The sequence below is a fragment of the Euprymna scolopes genome, chromosome 20 (assembly GCF_053919585.1).
Source record: "Euprymna scolopes isolate OS-2025 chromosome 20, ASM5391958v1, whole genome shotgun sequence".
NCBI classification, from domain to species: domain Eukaryota; kingdom Metazoa; phylum Mollusca; class Cephalopoda; order Sepiida; family Sepiolidae; genus Euprymna; species Euprymna scolopes.
Genome location: NC_136501.1, coordinates 89,721,811 through 89,736,420, shown reverse-complemented (window position 1 = coordinate 89,736,420; position 14,610 = coordinate 89,721,811). Strand labels below are relative to the sequence as shown.

The 14,610-nt window shown below is 27.3% G+C and overlaps 1 protein-coding gene across 12 annotated transcripts in view; it reads right to left on the bottom strand.

Annotated features, from left to right (window-relative positions):
- LOC145241637 (titin-like) overlaps positions 1-14,610 on the bottom strand; it is a 698,616-nt gene that overhangs the window by 372,320 nt on the left and 311,686 nt on the right. For all 12 annotated transcript variants that reach the window (XM_080104717.1, XM_080104725.1, XM_080104729.1 and 9 more), the window contains 6 exons: positions 13,270-13,397; positions 8,848-9,046; positions 7,767-7,803; positions 6,988-7,024; positions 5,299-5,596; positions 3,842-3,894 (listed from right to left, as the gene is read on the bottom strand). In XM_080104717.1, the coding sequence (XP_079960843.1) occupies positions 3,842-3,894; positions 5,299-5,596; positions 6,988-7,024; positions 7,767-7,803; positions 8,848-9,046; positions 13,270-13,397 (752 nt within the window). The remainder of the gene's footprint in view (positions 1-3,841; positions 3,895-5,298; positions 5,597-6,987; positions 7,025-7,766; positions 7,804-8,847; positions 9,047-13,269; positions 13,398-14,610) is intronic.

Sequence of the window (14,610 nt, the reverse complement as noted above, 5' to 3'; positions counted from 1 at the left end):
ACATAGAGACACGTCTGCCGGCATCAACCAATGAGAACAGTTCTTCCTGTCCCTTTTTAATGATCCCCCCCCCCGTGTCAACTTTTCCTCGAGTAAGTTGGTCTTTTTGTAATAGAATTCCTTAATTAATCTAATTGTTACTTTTGAAACAGACAATATTATTTTATCCATTTAAAGTTTACATAATTATTAATAGAACAACTGACAGCAATTTATTTTATTCTATTCATGAGAAAAATAATCCCATAAGTCTGTTGCTCAACAAATCGTTTACAATAATTATGTATAATTATTTCTTGGCCTTCGGGACAAGATCAAAGTGTAGTATCTGTTCTTCAGATGCTGCACTTCTATTTCTTGTTCTCTTTCGGTGGAGGAGAGATCCTTCACGACTGAGACAATTTTTATTTTTGTACCTTTTCTCCACGTTAAAAAACGACCCTGGTGTCTAACTCTGTCCCGTGGGGAGGCATAGTAAATAGGTACAATAATTATGTATATAGCCACACATAATATATATTCTTTGTCTTCCATGACTTCTCCTTTTTCAGTTTTTTTTCTTCCCCTGCATTTGTGTTTAGGTAAGTTGGCCTTTTTAATACAACTCCTTAATTAATCTAATAGTTACTTTTGAAGTAGGCCAATTGAACAACAAACTTTATGCAAGTTACTTCATTCTATTTATGAGAAAAGTAACCTCAGAAGTCATTTTCTCGACTGACATTTTGGATATAACTCATTTACTTATGGAAATATGGAAAAAACACATATATAGGCACATACAACATTTATTTTATAGTTATTGATAAAGCTTATGTGCTATTATTAAAACATTTGGAGCAATGGTTTTATTAATATAAATATCTGAAAGTTCTACTGAATAAAATAATACAAAAACACTCTATTCAAAATGGTGCTTTACAAAATAACTATATATCGTGCACAATGTAATTTTCTACACAACAAATTCAAAAATATTTCACTGGCTTGCTAAATACATATCTAATTTGCTATTATTTCAACACTGCACACACGTTTCACACAATAAACTTTAGCTAAATGAAATAAGTATTATTATTATTATTATTATTATTTGAACAATGTATACCCGTATTATATCCTAAGTTCTTCCAATTCTTTTACCCTGTTTTATTACTCTAATAATTTAGTGTAGACAATTTATTTCAAGATTTTCTCTCATAATTTCACTACTCCTATGTTTTTATCAACTTATGAATTATGGAACTCTATAGACATTTGCAGATGTAAAAAATCATAGGATTCAATAATTAATAAAACAATTGTATAAAAGTAATAATGAAACTCTTTTTAACTAGAGTAAATTATAGAATTTAACAATCAATAGAATTATTTTATGGCATTTACCAGAAAACTATCTTCAAGTATGGAGAAATTATAAAAGTTAACAATTAATAAAAATATTTTATAGAAATTATAACACTGGCCTTAGGATATGGGTTTTTTCAGGTTACGATGTTTTCCTGGACCCTGGTTACTATATTTACCCCGCCTTACGGTATTATTCATAATGTTATTTAATTATATGCATGTGTATTATATACTGTACTGCATTTTGTTACTAATTTTAATATTGTATCCCGGGGTTCTACTGTATTTTATAAAAATTGTAATGAAACTAATTTTGAACATGAGAAATTATAGAGTTTCGCAATAAATAAAACTATTTTATAAAAATTGTAATGAAACTATTCTAAATTTTGGGGAATCATATAATTTAACAATTACTAAAACTATTTTACAAAAACTATAATGAAATTATTTTTAATCATTATTTTAATCATAAATTTAACAATTAATATAATTATTTTATAACAATTACAATGAAACTACTTTTCAGAACAATTTGAAAGCAAAATTATAATAATGTAATTACTTTCTTGTTTCAAATAATAGAATGATTTCAGAAAGAAATAGATGGTCAATTGTTCTAGTATCTAGAAAGAGTAAAGCCATTTTTATCAGTGGATTTTGCAAGTAAAAATATCTTTTATCAAACTATTTCTTGTAATGTATTATGTTTAATTATGTGGTATAAAAATCTCTTTGAAGAAATATTATTGATAGCTTCCATTTATTGCATACAAGCACAAAAAGCAAAAATTATAAATTTTGCAAAGGTTTGATTGTACATATCACAGCTTTTATTTGATATAAATATGTTCAGGGTGTATTTTCTTTAAATCAGAAAATAAATTTACTGACTTAAAACAAAATTCAGAATGTACTTGATGCTTACAATACTCATGATATACTTTCAGATTTTAAACAATCAAAACACTTGCAAAATGTATGTATAAAAGATATATGTATAGTCTATCATTCATTCTCAATTCAAATTATTTTATCCATTTAAGGTTTACATAATTATTAATTGAGATTTAATGATGAGTAAGAAATTGCAAGCAATTACCTGAACTAATTCTACCATTTCTTGAGTGGCAGTTACAGTAGTAATTTTTTTCATTTCTTTTCTAGTCTATAACAAATAAAGGTTCGGTTGTCATAATTCAATTTCTATATTTTTAGAAAGAAACTCTAAATTCTATTTTCATATCTAATAAAATTAAATATGCTATCATTTTCTGACTGAATCTAACATTTTTTTTATTAAATTAAATATTAAGCTTGATATATTAAAATATGGCTAACATAAGATAATTCAATTTTTAAATATATTAAAAAGGAAATTTTAAATTTTATTTCTGTATATAATAAAATCAACTATACCATCATTTCATGACTGCATCTAACAAAACGTTTTTTATTGAATCAAGCTTGATATATTAAAATAGGGTTAACATAAGATAATTCAATTTTTAAATATTAAAACGAAATTCTAAATTCTATTTTTGTATAAAATATGCTATACATTTCTAACTAAATCTTAAAATATGTTTTTTTTTATCATATTTAATATTAAACTTGACATATTAAGTGTTCGGTTGTCAGAAAATAATTTTTAAATATTAAAAACAAATTCTAAATTTCATTTTTGTCTCTAATAAAATCAAATATCCTATTATTTAATGACATAATCTAAAAATTATCTTTTATTAAATTAAATATTACGATTAGGATATTAAACTTTTGGTTGCCATAAGATTCTGCAATTTTTTAATTTTGATAACTTCTCAATTTTATTTTTGTATTTAATAAAATAAAATATATCATTTTCTGAATAAGCCAAACAAAACGTTTTTTTATTACATTAATATAAAGACTGCTATATTAAAAGTATGGTTTTCATAAGATAATTCAATTTAAATATTAATAAAAAGAAATTCTAAATTTTATTTTTGTATATCATAAAATTAAATATGCTATCTTTTATTGACTGACTCTAACAAAATGCTTTTATTATTAAATTAGATATTAAGCTTATGATTGTCATGAGATAATTCGATTTAAATATTATTAAAAAGAAATTCTAAATTTTATTTTGTATATCATAAAATCAAATATGCTGTTTGAATTTTATATGTTTTTTAATTACATGTAATATTAAGCTTGATATATTGAAAGTATGGTTGTCATAAGTAAATTCAGTCTTCAATTTGAAAATAGTTTAAATTAAAAAAAAATATTTTGGCTATACTAACTTAAATCAAATATGCTAAAATTTTCGACAAAACTTTTTAAAAATTAAATAAAATAAAATATTAAGTTTGTTTTATTATCAAAACTATTATCTCGAAATCATGGTTTTATATAAAAAGAAGAGAAAAAAACAAGATCAATAATACTTTAAAAGTAGTTTTTTTCTTAAAATTAATGAAAATAAAAATGTCAATTTTCTAACCTTGAATCCTTTAGTTGCAGCTTCAACAACAGTTTCATCTTCATCGGAAAATTCTGCAAAAGATGATGGATAAAATTTAATCAAATTTTTATTGTCCACTCAATCCAGATCTCATTTTGATTTAAAGTACACATCAATATCATCCTACCGAATATAAACACACGACACGCACACATTTCTTCTGGTATTCAAATAAATAAAGATAATTGAATGAAAAACCAATAACAGATGCCCTCTTATGAAAAGAAGGTTCAGCACAAATGTTGTTAACCGATTTTCACTAATAAAAAGTTTTTGTTAAAAGTTTGTGTCTTGAAAATTTGAAACACCCACAACTTGATGGAGAGATCTGTCCTCGAAATATATTATGGTGCACGGTCACACATATTGGATCATTGTGTAAAAGTTTTGACTAATCAGGTAATATTTACTATTAGTTTTTAATTAAAGGAAAATAATTTGTTTTATCTTCCTTCCGACATATTTCCATTTCCATGCATTGTGATAGCCTTCTAATATTCTTCTATATTTTAAAATGGAAAATTTCAAAAGTAATTTCCAAATTATTTTTGAAATCTGTCCCAACAAACTGCCTTTTTTATGTACTAAAGTGTCACTGCTTAGTTATACCCAAAAAGCAACTCAAGAATAAGGGTTAATGAGTTTGTCAGGTGAGACAACATCATGATGATTGTAACTGGTCGAAATTTGATTATTTAAGAATTTGTTTACACTGGACTTGAAAACGGTCACGTTGTAGTGTGCACTTTTTAAAAATTATAAAATAAAATAGCCAATTTGAAAACGTAAACAGACAGCTATGTTCATTTTCTTTTAATTTTTGAAGAGAAAATAATTTTAATGATTTTTATATGAGAAGGAGCGACTATAAAGAGAGGTATTCATTTCTCATTAATTAATGTTTGCGATAATCATGGTTTTTGTGACACTGGACACACAGACAAGTAAATTAATATTTAGATGTCAAAATGAAATATAGTTTGCTTGAAGCATTACATGTAATATATATGTAAAGGAATTGTAGAAGGCTATTACAATGTAAGAAATAGAAATGTGCCAGCGTTTAGAAAGAAGACAAAACAAGTGATTTAAAAACATTTTTATAGTAAAATTGCTTGAAAATTTGAAACACCTATCATTTGATAAAGAGGTCTTTCTTCGAAATATATTCGGAAACATGGTCACACACACGAGATCACTTCATAGAAGTTTTGACTAATGTTACTAAGATAAATAATAATTGATAATTAAAAATACATTAAAAAATCAACTGTTTCTGTCTTTCTTTCTCAACACCAACATATTTTCTGTATCTTAAACTGTGATAGCATTCTTTTATATAAAATAAATTTAAAATGGAAAATTTCCAAACTAATTTTAAAATTATTTTTGAAATTTGTGAATAATGCAGGCGATGCTGGCATAATTCTACTTACCAATAACCTCAAGTATGCAGGAGGATTGCACTTCACCATATTTATTAAAGGCTTTTACTGTGTATGTTCCAGTGTCTTCTGGATATGTCTCTGGGATCATGAGAGTCGATTTGTTTGGTTCAGGAATGATGTGATAGACCTCGCCATCATAAATAGGAGCACCATTAAATCGCCATTCAATCTCTGGAGTAGGTTGTCCTTTATAACCGCACACGAAACAAACTGATTCCCCTTCATCCACTGATTGGTTAAACAGTAAGATCTCAAAGACTGGCGCCATGTCACCAGGCTGTTTAACCTGTTAAAAGATAACAAATAGAAAGTAAATCATTTATATATATATAAATCATTTTGTCTGTCTGTTTGTGTGTGAAATGGTTTCTATCAAACTACTTTGTCAGTTTTTGATTTGCAGACTTGAAACTTGATATATATGGGATTGGAACCTGTGAAACAAATTCGATTTAGTTTTTTAGCCGGTAAAAGTAGCTGCTAAGGGGTTAAACATTTTTTAAATGGAACTTTGCAAGCGCAATTTGACTAAACGTGTATCTTCAACGTATGCACAAATATGCATTTATACATTAAACTTGGTTGATTTTTTAAGTTTTCTTATCTATCTGTCGTTAGCTCAGATGGTAACGAATAAGGCTGGGGTTTCGATTCTAGCTGATGGCACTCAAGTATTATTTTTATTTTTTTAACTTTTGAAATTACTACTATATATTGGATGCAATATGAGAAATTAATAGGGAATTCGCTCTATAATAATAAATACGAAATCTGCATAAATTAAAATATCATATTTAAAAATATTTTATGACCGGGTAACGCCGAGCAGCTTGCTAGTATGTCTATAAACTACAAATAAAATGTTTACATATTTGTATGTACAGGATTCATTCCTAAACTAATTAACCAATCATTATGAATACTGAAACATATCTGCTAGGCATAAGGGATCTATGTGATATATTTAGTTTCGTTTTGTTTTATACAAAGGCGGTAAAATTTAATTTAATTTAGTATCATGAAAAGGAGGTACAAGAGAGGCAGAAACTATTCATGATTTTTTGTGAACATTTAATAATAGATATTAGACATTTAATAATAGATATTAGACATCAATATTTTCCAAATTCCAGTTTTTTTAGGGGGGGGGTATTTCAAAAGGTTTTAGGGGTCACAAGAAGGATAACATTTTAAAATTCAAATATTTGCATTAAATTTGATTCATAGTCATTCAACACCAATTAAGCAACATTTCTTGAATTTCAATTTTTTCTTAAGACTCTAGATATTTTGTAGTATTTGAGACATTTTGTAGAATCAAAATTATGCAATGGATTTTGATCAATCTTAGAATAAGTATTTTAAGCAGAAGGTTTAGTAGCATTATAGCTTAATTTTAATCTTTGTGAGGGAATATAAAAATCGTGGTATACCAAAAGGATAGTTCTAGAAAATGTAAAATTAATTATAAGTTAAAATAATAATTTTTAAAAAATAAATAGAAAGTTGGGCAAATCTCATACAAAAATCTCAACTAAAACACATCAGAAACTTATATTTCGCTTAATAACAGTAATTTTGTCACTTCGACAAAGTTTCTATTATTAAGAGAAACAAAATGTCAGTTTACTGATGAGTTTTTAATATTATTTAATCTTATTAAATAGACATACAAACCTCAATTGAAACTTGAGATTTCTTTTCAGTGATGTCTCTGAAAGAAATAATATTCATATATTCAGTAAATATGTCTTAAGTAAAGAAAAATACATTTATGATCTATTTAATATTATACAGTTTTTAATCATTACATTCTGTTTTTCATTATATACAAGTAAATGGTAGTTTGCTTGAAGCATTGCTGGTAAAGGAATATATGGAAGTTTTAAAAACCAAGAGCAATGCAGAAAGGACCGGAATCACAAGAGGAAAGAAAAGAAAAACAAACAAACAGATGGGTATGTTCGAGTAGAGAAATGTCTGACTATTTATTCATTTATCACACCTCTCATTACATAATTAATTTGCTACAAAGTTATTGGTGTGTCCGGTGTATATAAAGTCCGCTGATGGTATGGAACTTTGATTAATTTATATACACGGACACACCAATAACTTGGTAGCAAATTAATTATGTAATGAGAGGAGGTGTGATAAATAAATAAATAGTCAGACATTTCTCTACTCGAACATACCCATCTGTTTGTTTGTTTTTCTTTTCTTTCCTCTTGTGATTCCTGTCCTTTCTGCATTGCTCTTGGTTTTTAAAACTTCCATATATATATATATATATTACACAGTATATATTATTTATAGATATTATATGTTATACATTTTATAGTGAATTTCTTATAGAGTTTTAGACTTGCTCTATAAAACTATTGTGATTAATTTCAAATGACTTAAAATGCAAAAGAAAATTTTGAATTATATAATCAAATAAAATATATACATACATCAACTCAGATGCATCAATGAAGTCATCAGAATCTTCTGTAAATAAAAAAAACATATATACAATTATATATCATAAAACAACATTCAATTATATGTGAAAAAAAGCTAAAAGTAATTACTAAAACGATATGGTATCACTGTAATTTAGCCAAGATTAGCAAGATGTAAGGGTTAATAAAAACTTGTGTGTGTTTTTGTGTTTATATGGATGTATGCCTGGCTAAAGTAATCACTGTATTTGGTGATTTTTTTTACTTTCATTAGATGTTCATAAAAAGGCAGGCATTAATAAAAATCACATTGACAAAACGAGTTTTGTTAGATCACTAGCAGTAAAGGAAAGTGTATAAAATAGAAATTAATTATAATCAATAATATATAAAAATAAAATATAAAAAAAACCTATAATAATAATAATAAATAACAATAGTAATAAATAGAATTAAATTATAGCAATAATAAAATAATAAATAATAATAATAAATACTACTAATAATAATGAATAATAATAATAATAAATAATAATGATAATAATAAATAATAATAATAATAATTAATAATTAATAATAATAATAAATAATCAATGAATTATTATAAATGGTAATAATCAATAATAACAATAATCAGAAATAATATAAAATGATAATAAAAAATGATAAACAATAATAAACAATAATTACAAATCAATAATCAGAAATAATAAATGGTAAAAATAATAAAAAATCAAATAAGAAAATAAATAATAAAATAATAAATGATAAATAATAATAATAATAATAATAATAATAATAATAATAATAACTAATAATGACTAATAATAATAATAATAATAACTAATAATAATTTATAATCAATAATAATAAATTGAAATAAATAGTAATAAATATTCAATAATAATCAGACGTAATAATAAGTAATAGATAATAAAAAATAATAATCATTGATAAATAATAATTACAACGTGATGATAATAATGAAGTATGATAAACGATGAAGATAATAAAATAAAAAAAATCTCAAAAATAATAATCATTAATAAGGAAATAATAAAAAGTAATAATAAATAAATAATAGATATACCATCATCAATAATAAGTTTGACGGTGCACGATTCCTCGCCAGCTAAATTCCTGATGACAATTGTATATCTGCCCGAATCTTTCACCTCAACATTGTCAATATTCAAGCAGACATTGTATAATTGAGCTTCTTTGTTCACGTCAAAATGGTAATGGTTTTCTTGAAGATTAATCCGGGAACCATCATGGAACCAAATGAACTAGAAATTAAAAATAAGTAAATAATTAAATTAAACATGGAAATACAAAGTTCTTTAAAAGTGGAAAAACGACTCCCCGCCGAATTGCCAAATTCCAAATAAACCATGAACCTGTTAGAGGTCGACATTAACTCGGAAACTCTGAATTTTCAATATACTTTAGGCAAATATTGTTGGTAAAATTGATTTTTAACGGTCCCGTTACATTCACCTTGAACGTATTTACTGTTTTTTTTTTCATTATTATTATTATTATTATTATTATTATTATTATTATTGTTTATTATTATTATTATTATTATTATTATTATTATTGTTTATTATCATTGTTTATTATTATTATTGTTTATTATTATTATTGTTTATTATTATTATTGTTTATTATTACTATTATTGTTTATTATTGTTATTATTATTATTGTTTATTATTACTATTATTGTTTATTATTATTGTTTATTATTATTGTTTATTATTGTTTATTGTTTATTATTATTGTTTATTATTATTATTGTTTATTATTATTGTTTATTATTATTATTGTTTATTATTATTATTGTTTATTATTGTTTATTATTATTATTATTATTATTATTATTATTTATTTTTGTTTTTTTATTATCACTTAGGATATTGGTATGAATAAGAAAGGTCATATGTTTCTTTTGTACCTTTTGCTATTGACATTTTTCATAGTAAAGTTTAATAAAAAAAACATTAAATAAGCAATAGATTGTTCGGGACCGTTGAAAGTCAATTTCACCAAATTATTTTAAGATTATGGATACTGATTCATTTTTTTTTTTTTTTCAACAAATGTTTCACAGAATCTTTTTTTTTAACGACAAAAACATGGAAATAACTATGAACACAACAAAAGTTTTGATTAAAAAAAAAAAGTTTCAATATAGTAAGTTTTTTTTTCTTTATGATAAAAACAATTACTATCGGAAAATTTTTGTTTTTCTCCAAGAAGAGATGTTTAGTAATTATACAGAGAACGACCTGTTTTTCCCCCATGGATATTGCGTCAGCATATTCCTGCATGAACCTTCAGAATATTTTCTTCCAATTTATTAACTGTCGTCTGCTACATTAACTGAGCATTTCGCCGTATTCCGGCGGTTTACGTAAGCTGCCGAAATATGCCGACGCAACATTCACAGGAAAACGCGTTGTTCTCTGCATAAGTACCTAACTGCTTTTTCCCCCCTTATTAACGAAAACATCATCTACTGAGAGCTAATTGACGATTGATTAATCACATCGGCTTTTTTCCGATTGCTTTGTCTGACAGAAGATGCCGACGCGACCTTGTGTCAGGTTCTGTACCAAAGAGTAGTCATCTAAGAATATGTTCACGGAGAATACCGAGTTTCAACGACAAATTTCGAATTTTGCCGAGATATGCAAACGATGAATTGCGAAGAGAAATTGGCATTTTTTTTTTTTTTTTTTTTTTTTTTTTCAGATATCGCATATTCTTTTTCGGCAAAATCGCTTCGTACTACTTCTTTGTCTTCTAATATTACATAATTCTAATTTATCGGTTGTTGTCCTCCATTCGATTTTTTAAAATGTTTTTATAATATTTCGTTAGTCGTTACTTATGTGTAATCGTAGGCATATTACGTAAACCGCCGAAAACTGCCGAATGAAAACTTCGTGACTTTTATTTTTGTTTTAATTTTTATTTTTTTTCGAAAACGCTGGACAATATTAAGACGCCAACAAAAAGTTACAAATTAAGGGAGAAAATATATAAATATGGAGAAAAAAACAGTTACATTACAGTAATTTCAATAATAATAAAAATTCTTGTTGTTACAAAGAAAACATAATAAATGAATGAAAAAAATGTTAAGAAGCTTTAAACTTAAAAAAAAGTTTAACTGAAGAAGAAAAAAAAACTTGCATGGTAAGTTTTATGGATAAATATTTGTTTAACGAAGAAAATATAGTGCAATTATTGATAGCAAACAATTGTTTTATTTTTTTTATTATAATAATTTTTTGATCAAGGTTCTCCAACCCCCCTCCCCAAAGGGTGTTTATTCCGAAAGCCTTTCTTAACATAGGTGGGCTGGGGGGTTATTCCGAAAAGCATTTTTTTTTTTTTCAACCTCCCTGTAATCTTCGGGTGGCGCCCCAGCCCCAGTGCACTTTCACCAAAAGCCATTCTTAACATGGGGGAGGGTACGTTTTGTAACTGTTTTGTACTTTCACCTAACAATTTAATAAACAAAACATACCATAAAATGTCTGTTTATTGCGTTTCTGTGATATTTAAGGACGTAGCATCACTTTTCCGGCGATAAATTCCTGTCTGATAGTTTTGTAAAACAAATTGATTGAATTTTTTTCGACAACTTTATCAGCGTTTGCTAACTGTCGTCTGCTTACTTGAATTTCATTTGCTAAGCATTTCAGCGCTAGTTTGAACGACGGGTTTCATCTAGGGGATATAACTAAAAAAACATTTTTCACTAATTGTCTTCGAAAACTGTTTTTTATTAATAAAAATCGAAATATTGAATTTCAAGTAAAACTAATGGTGTCTATTTAATTTTCATGTCGCAGTAATGAAAATATTTAAAAAAAATAAATAAATAAAAATTAAGAAAAACTATAAGGTAGAAAATTAATTATTAATGAAAATATTTTTCGAAGACAATCAGCGAAAATTGAGTCTTTTTAGTTATTCTCCCCTAGATAAAACATGTCATTCCAACTAGTGTCAGCGTTTTGGCATATCCCGGCGGTTTTATGTTATCTGACGAAAAAACGCCGACAAAACTTCGGTTTCAACATCAACTTCTCTACATCAGTACCAAAGTAGTATTTGAATTTTTTTTTTAAGGGTAAACTACGCCGGGTGAAAAAGTGAAAAAAAAAAAAAAAAAAAAATACTAAAAATAGCACAGCCCGTAAACTGCACAACTACCTCGCTTGTTTATGTGTGTGCGTGTTTGGCGAGAGGGATACTCCTTTTCGACCCTGTGTGGGTTGAAGATGTTGCGTTAAACCAATATTTTTTAATTGAATTTTCTGACATATATTTTTATCACACTTGCCAATTATTGGCTGTTTTTATTTTGATTTTATTGGTTAAACGTTTCGGCACCTTCCGAAATATGCCGGCGAAACGTCGATTTTAATATGGTTCGTATTCTGCATAAGTACCGTGATTTCTTGACCTAAAATGTACAGGTGACTGAATCCACCGGTTTAGTCGATGTTACTCATTGTTTATTCGAGTAATCTAGTTTGCTGAAAGTATTTTTGGTGTTTGTCCAGGACCCCCCCCCCATGCCATACAAAAGCATAAATAAAGACTGAGCTCCAATCTATGGTCCCCCCCCCTCGCCAAACTTTCATAAGAAACAGAAACACCCGTCTAGCAGAAAACACTATCAATAATTACTCCCAGTCATTACCTATGCCTAAACCTAAACGTAGATTCCATGAACAAAGCTTCTTTCTTAGAACTGCAACTGCACGCCTATGGAATTGTCTTCCGTTTTCCTGCTTTCCGGCTGACTGCAATATGGGTGTCTTCAAGTCTAACGCAAACAAGTTTTTGATGAGCCGTTCCATATAAGTTTACAAATTTACCGAATTCCTATTACTAACGATTAAATTGTCCAATTTCTACTGTACACTCTTCCTCGAGTGGCCTCCTCTTGTCCTTGGTAAGTGGCGATGCCTATGTAAAAAAAAAATCTGTATGACGAAACAAAAATATATTCCCAAAATTGCGTAAATTGATCAAGTAGTTTTATTTTTTATAAAGAAAATCATTTTTTAAGTGAATTTGGGTTTTCCCATACCCTCCTACCATGTTAAGAATGGCTTTCTAAAATATCGAATTGGAGTTATCTCCCTTGTTTTTCAGTCTGTTTTCAAGATGTTTTCTCAAGATCGTTACTCATAGTTTAGTTTTAAAAATTCTTAATATCTTTATAAAAAATAAAACTACTTGATCAATTTACGTGATTTTTGGTGTACGATATTTCCTTTTCGTCACGACATTTTTATAGATTGTTCTTTCTTTCCTCCCCCCCCCCCTCATGAGGGGGAATTCTGAAGAAACACCGTATTTTTGTTTGACTCGTATGATGGATTTGAATAAGGAGGTAATTTAAAAAGGGTATTATTCATATACTTTGATTTTGCTAAATTAAACCAATGTTTTAAATGACAAGAAATGTAAATGTTTACTCACATTTGGTTCCGGGTTTGCCATGATCGTATATTCAATCTTAGCAGTACTCTGCTTGTCAGCTCTTATTTCGGAAGCTGGTTTCTTGACAAATGATGGCTTCATAGCATCAGTAATCTCAGATTCAGCTTCTATAAAAATAAAAATAGGTTTCAACTTTTATTTTGAAAAGTATATTCTTTTCACACATTATAAAACAAAAAAAAACACATCTTAGAAAAAAAGGGGGGAGGGAAGACTAATTTCATTTTGAGACTGAAATTTATTGAAAAATCTAGCAGGGAGATCCGACGTTGCCCAAGATTAAATGAGGATCAACAAATGTTTCACGCTCCCATATTTTATTGTCATCGAAATTAATGAAATCACCCATTTTTCAATTAAATCAATAAATTGCTTGCTCTAGTTGAGGACCCCCCCCCCCATGGTGCACCGGGAGGAAGTTTCAATGCCTCCCCACAGTGACTTAGTCCACAATACATTGTAGTTTACATTGCACTGTAGAGAACCTACTGTTGATTTTATAAAATCATTTTGATATAATAGCTTGAATTAAAGTTTAAAATGCAAAAGGCTAATATCATGGTTTAGTTGTGTTCTAGACATAAACATTCATTTTGAACGCGCCCATGTTATATAAAAGAACCTACTGTTGATATTATATGCTGAGCCTTTCTCCTTGTGTGGTGATAATGGCTTGAATTAAAATTAAAAATGCAAAAGTCAAGTTCATGCTTCAATTGTGCTCTAAACAGAAACATTCATTTTGAACGTGCCCTTGTCATATCAAAGAACCAACTGTTGATTTTTTAGGCCTTTCTGCTTGTGTGGTAATAAAACTTATCAAATGCACTTGCGATGTTAGGCTGTATAATGCATTAAATTTAGTCAAAATCACCTGTTTATTTTTTAATCAGATTTTTTCGATTATCAAATATCAAAGACATTCTAATCCAAAACCTATCTAAGAACACTGCCAGGCACATAAAGTACATTTGTGTGAATTTTTTTTTAAAAAATCGGCTCAGCCGTTTAGGAGTTTATAAGGAATTCTCTCTCTCTCTCTCTCTCTCTCTCTCTCCCCCCCCTCTCTCTCACACACACACACACACACACACACACACACACACAAAGTTCCTTTAAAAAAATAGTAGAGATTTTCTGCAGAATCCTTTAATTTTTTGTCAATTTATATTTTCATTTAAATCAGATGAAGTTTACAATTTAATTTTGTATCGGATAGATTAAAAAAAGAATTATATTAATGTAAAAAAAAAGTGGGGGTTAATGTATAAAGGTTGCTGCCATGGATAAATGTTATAAATAAAAAAAAATCTGCAAGAA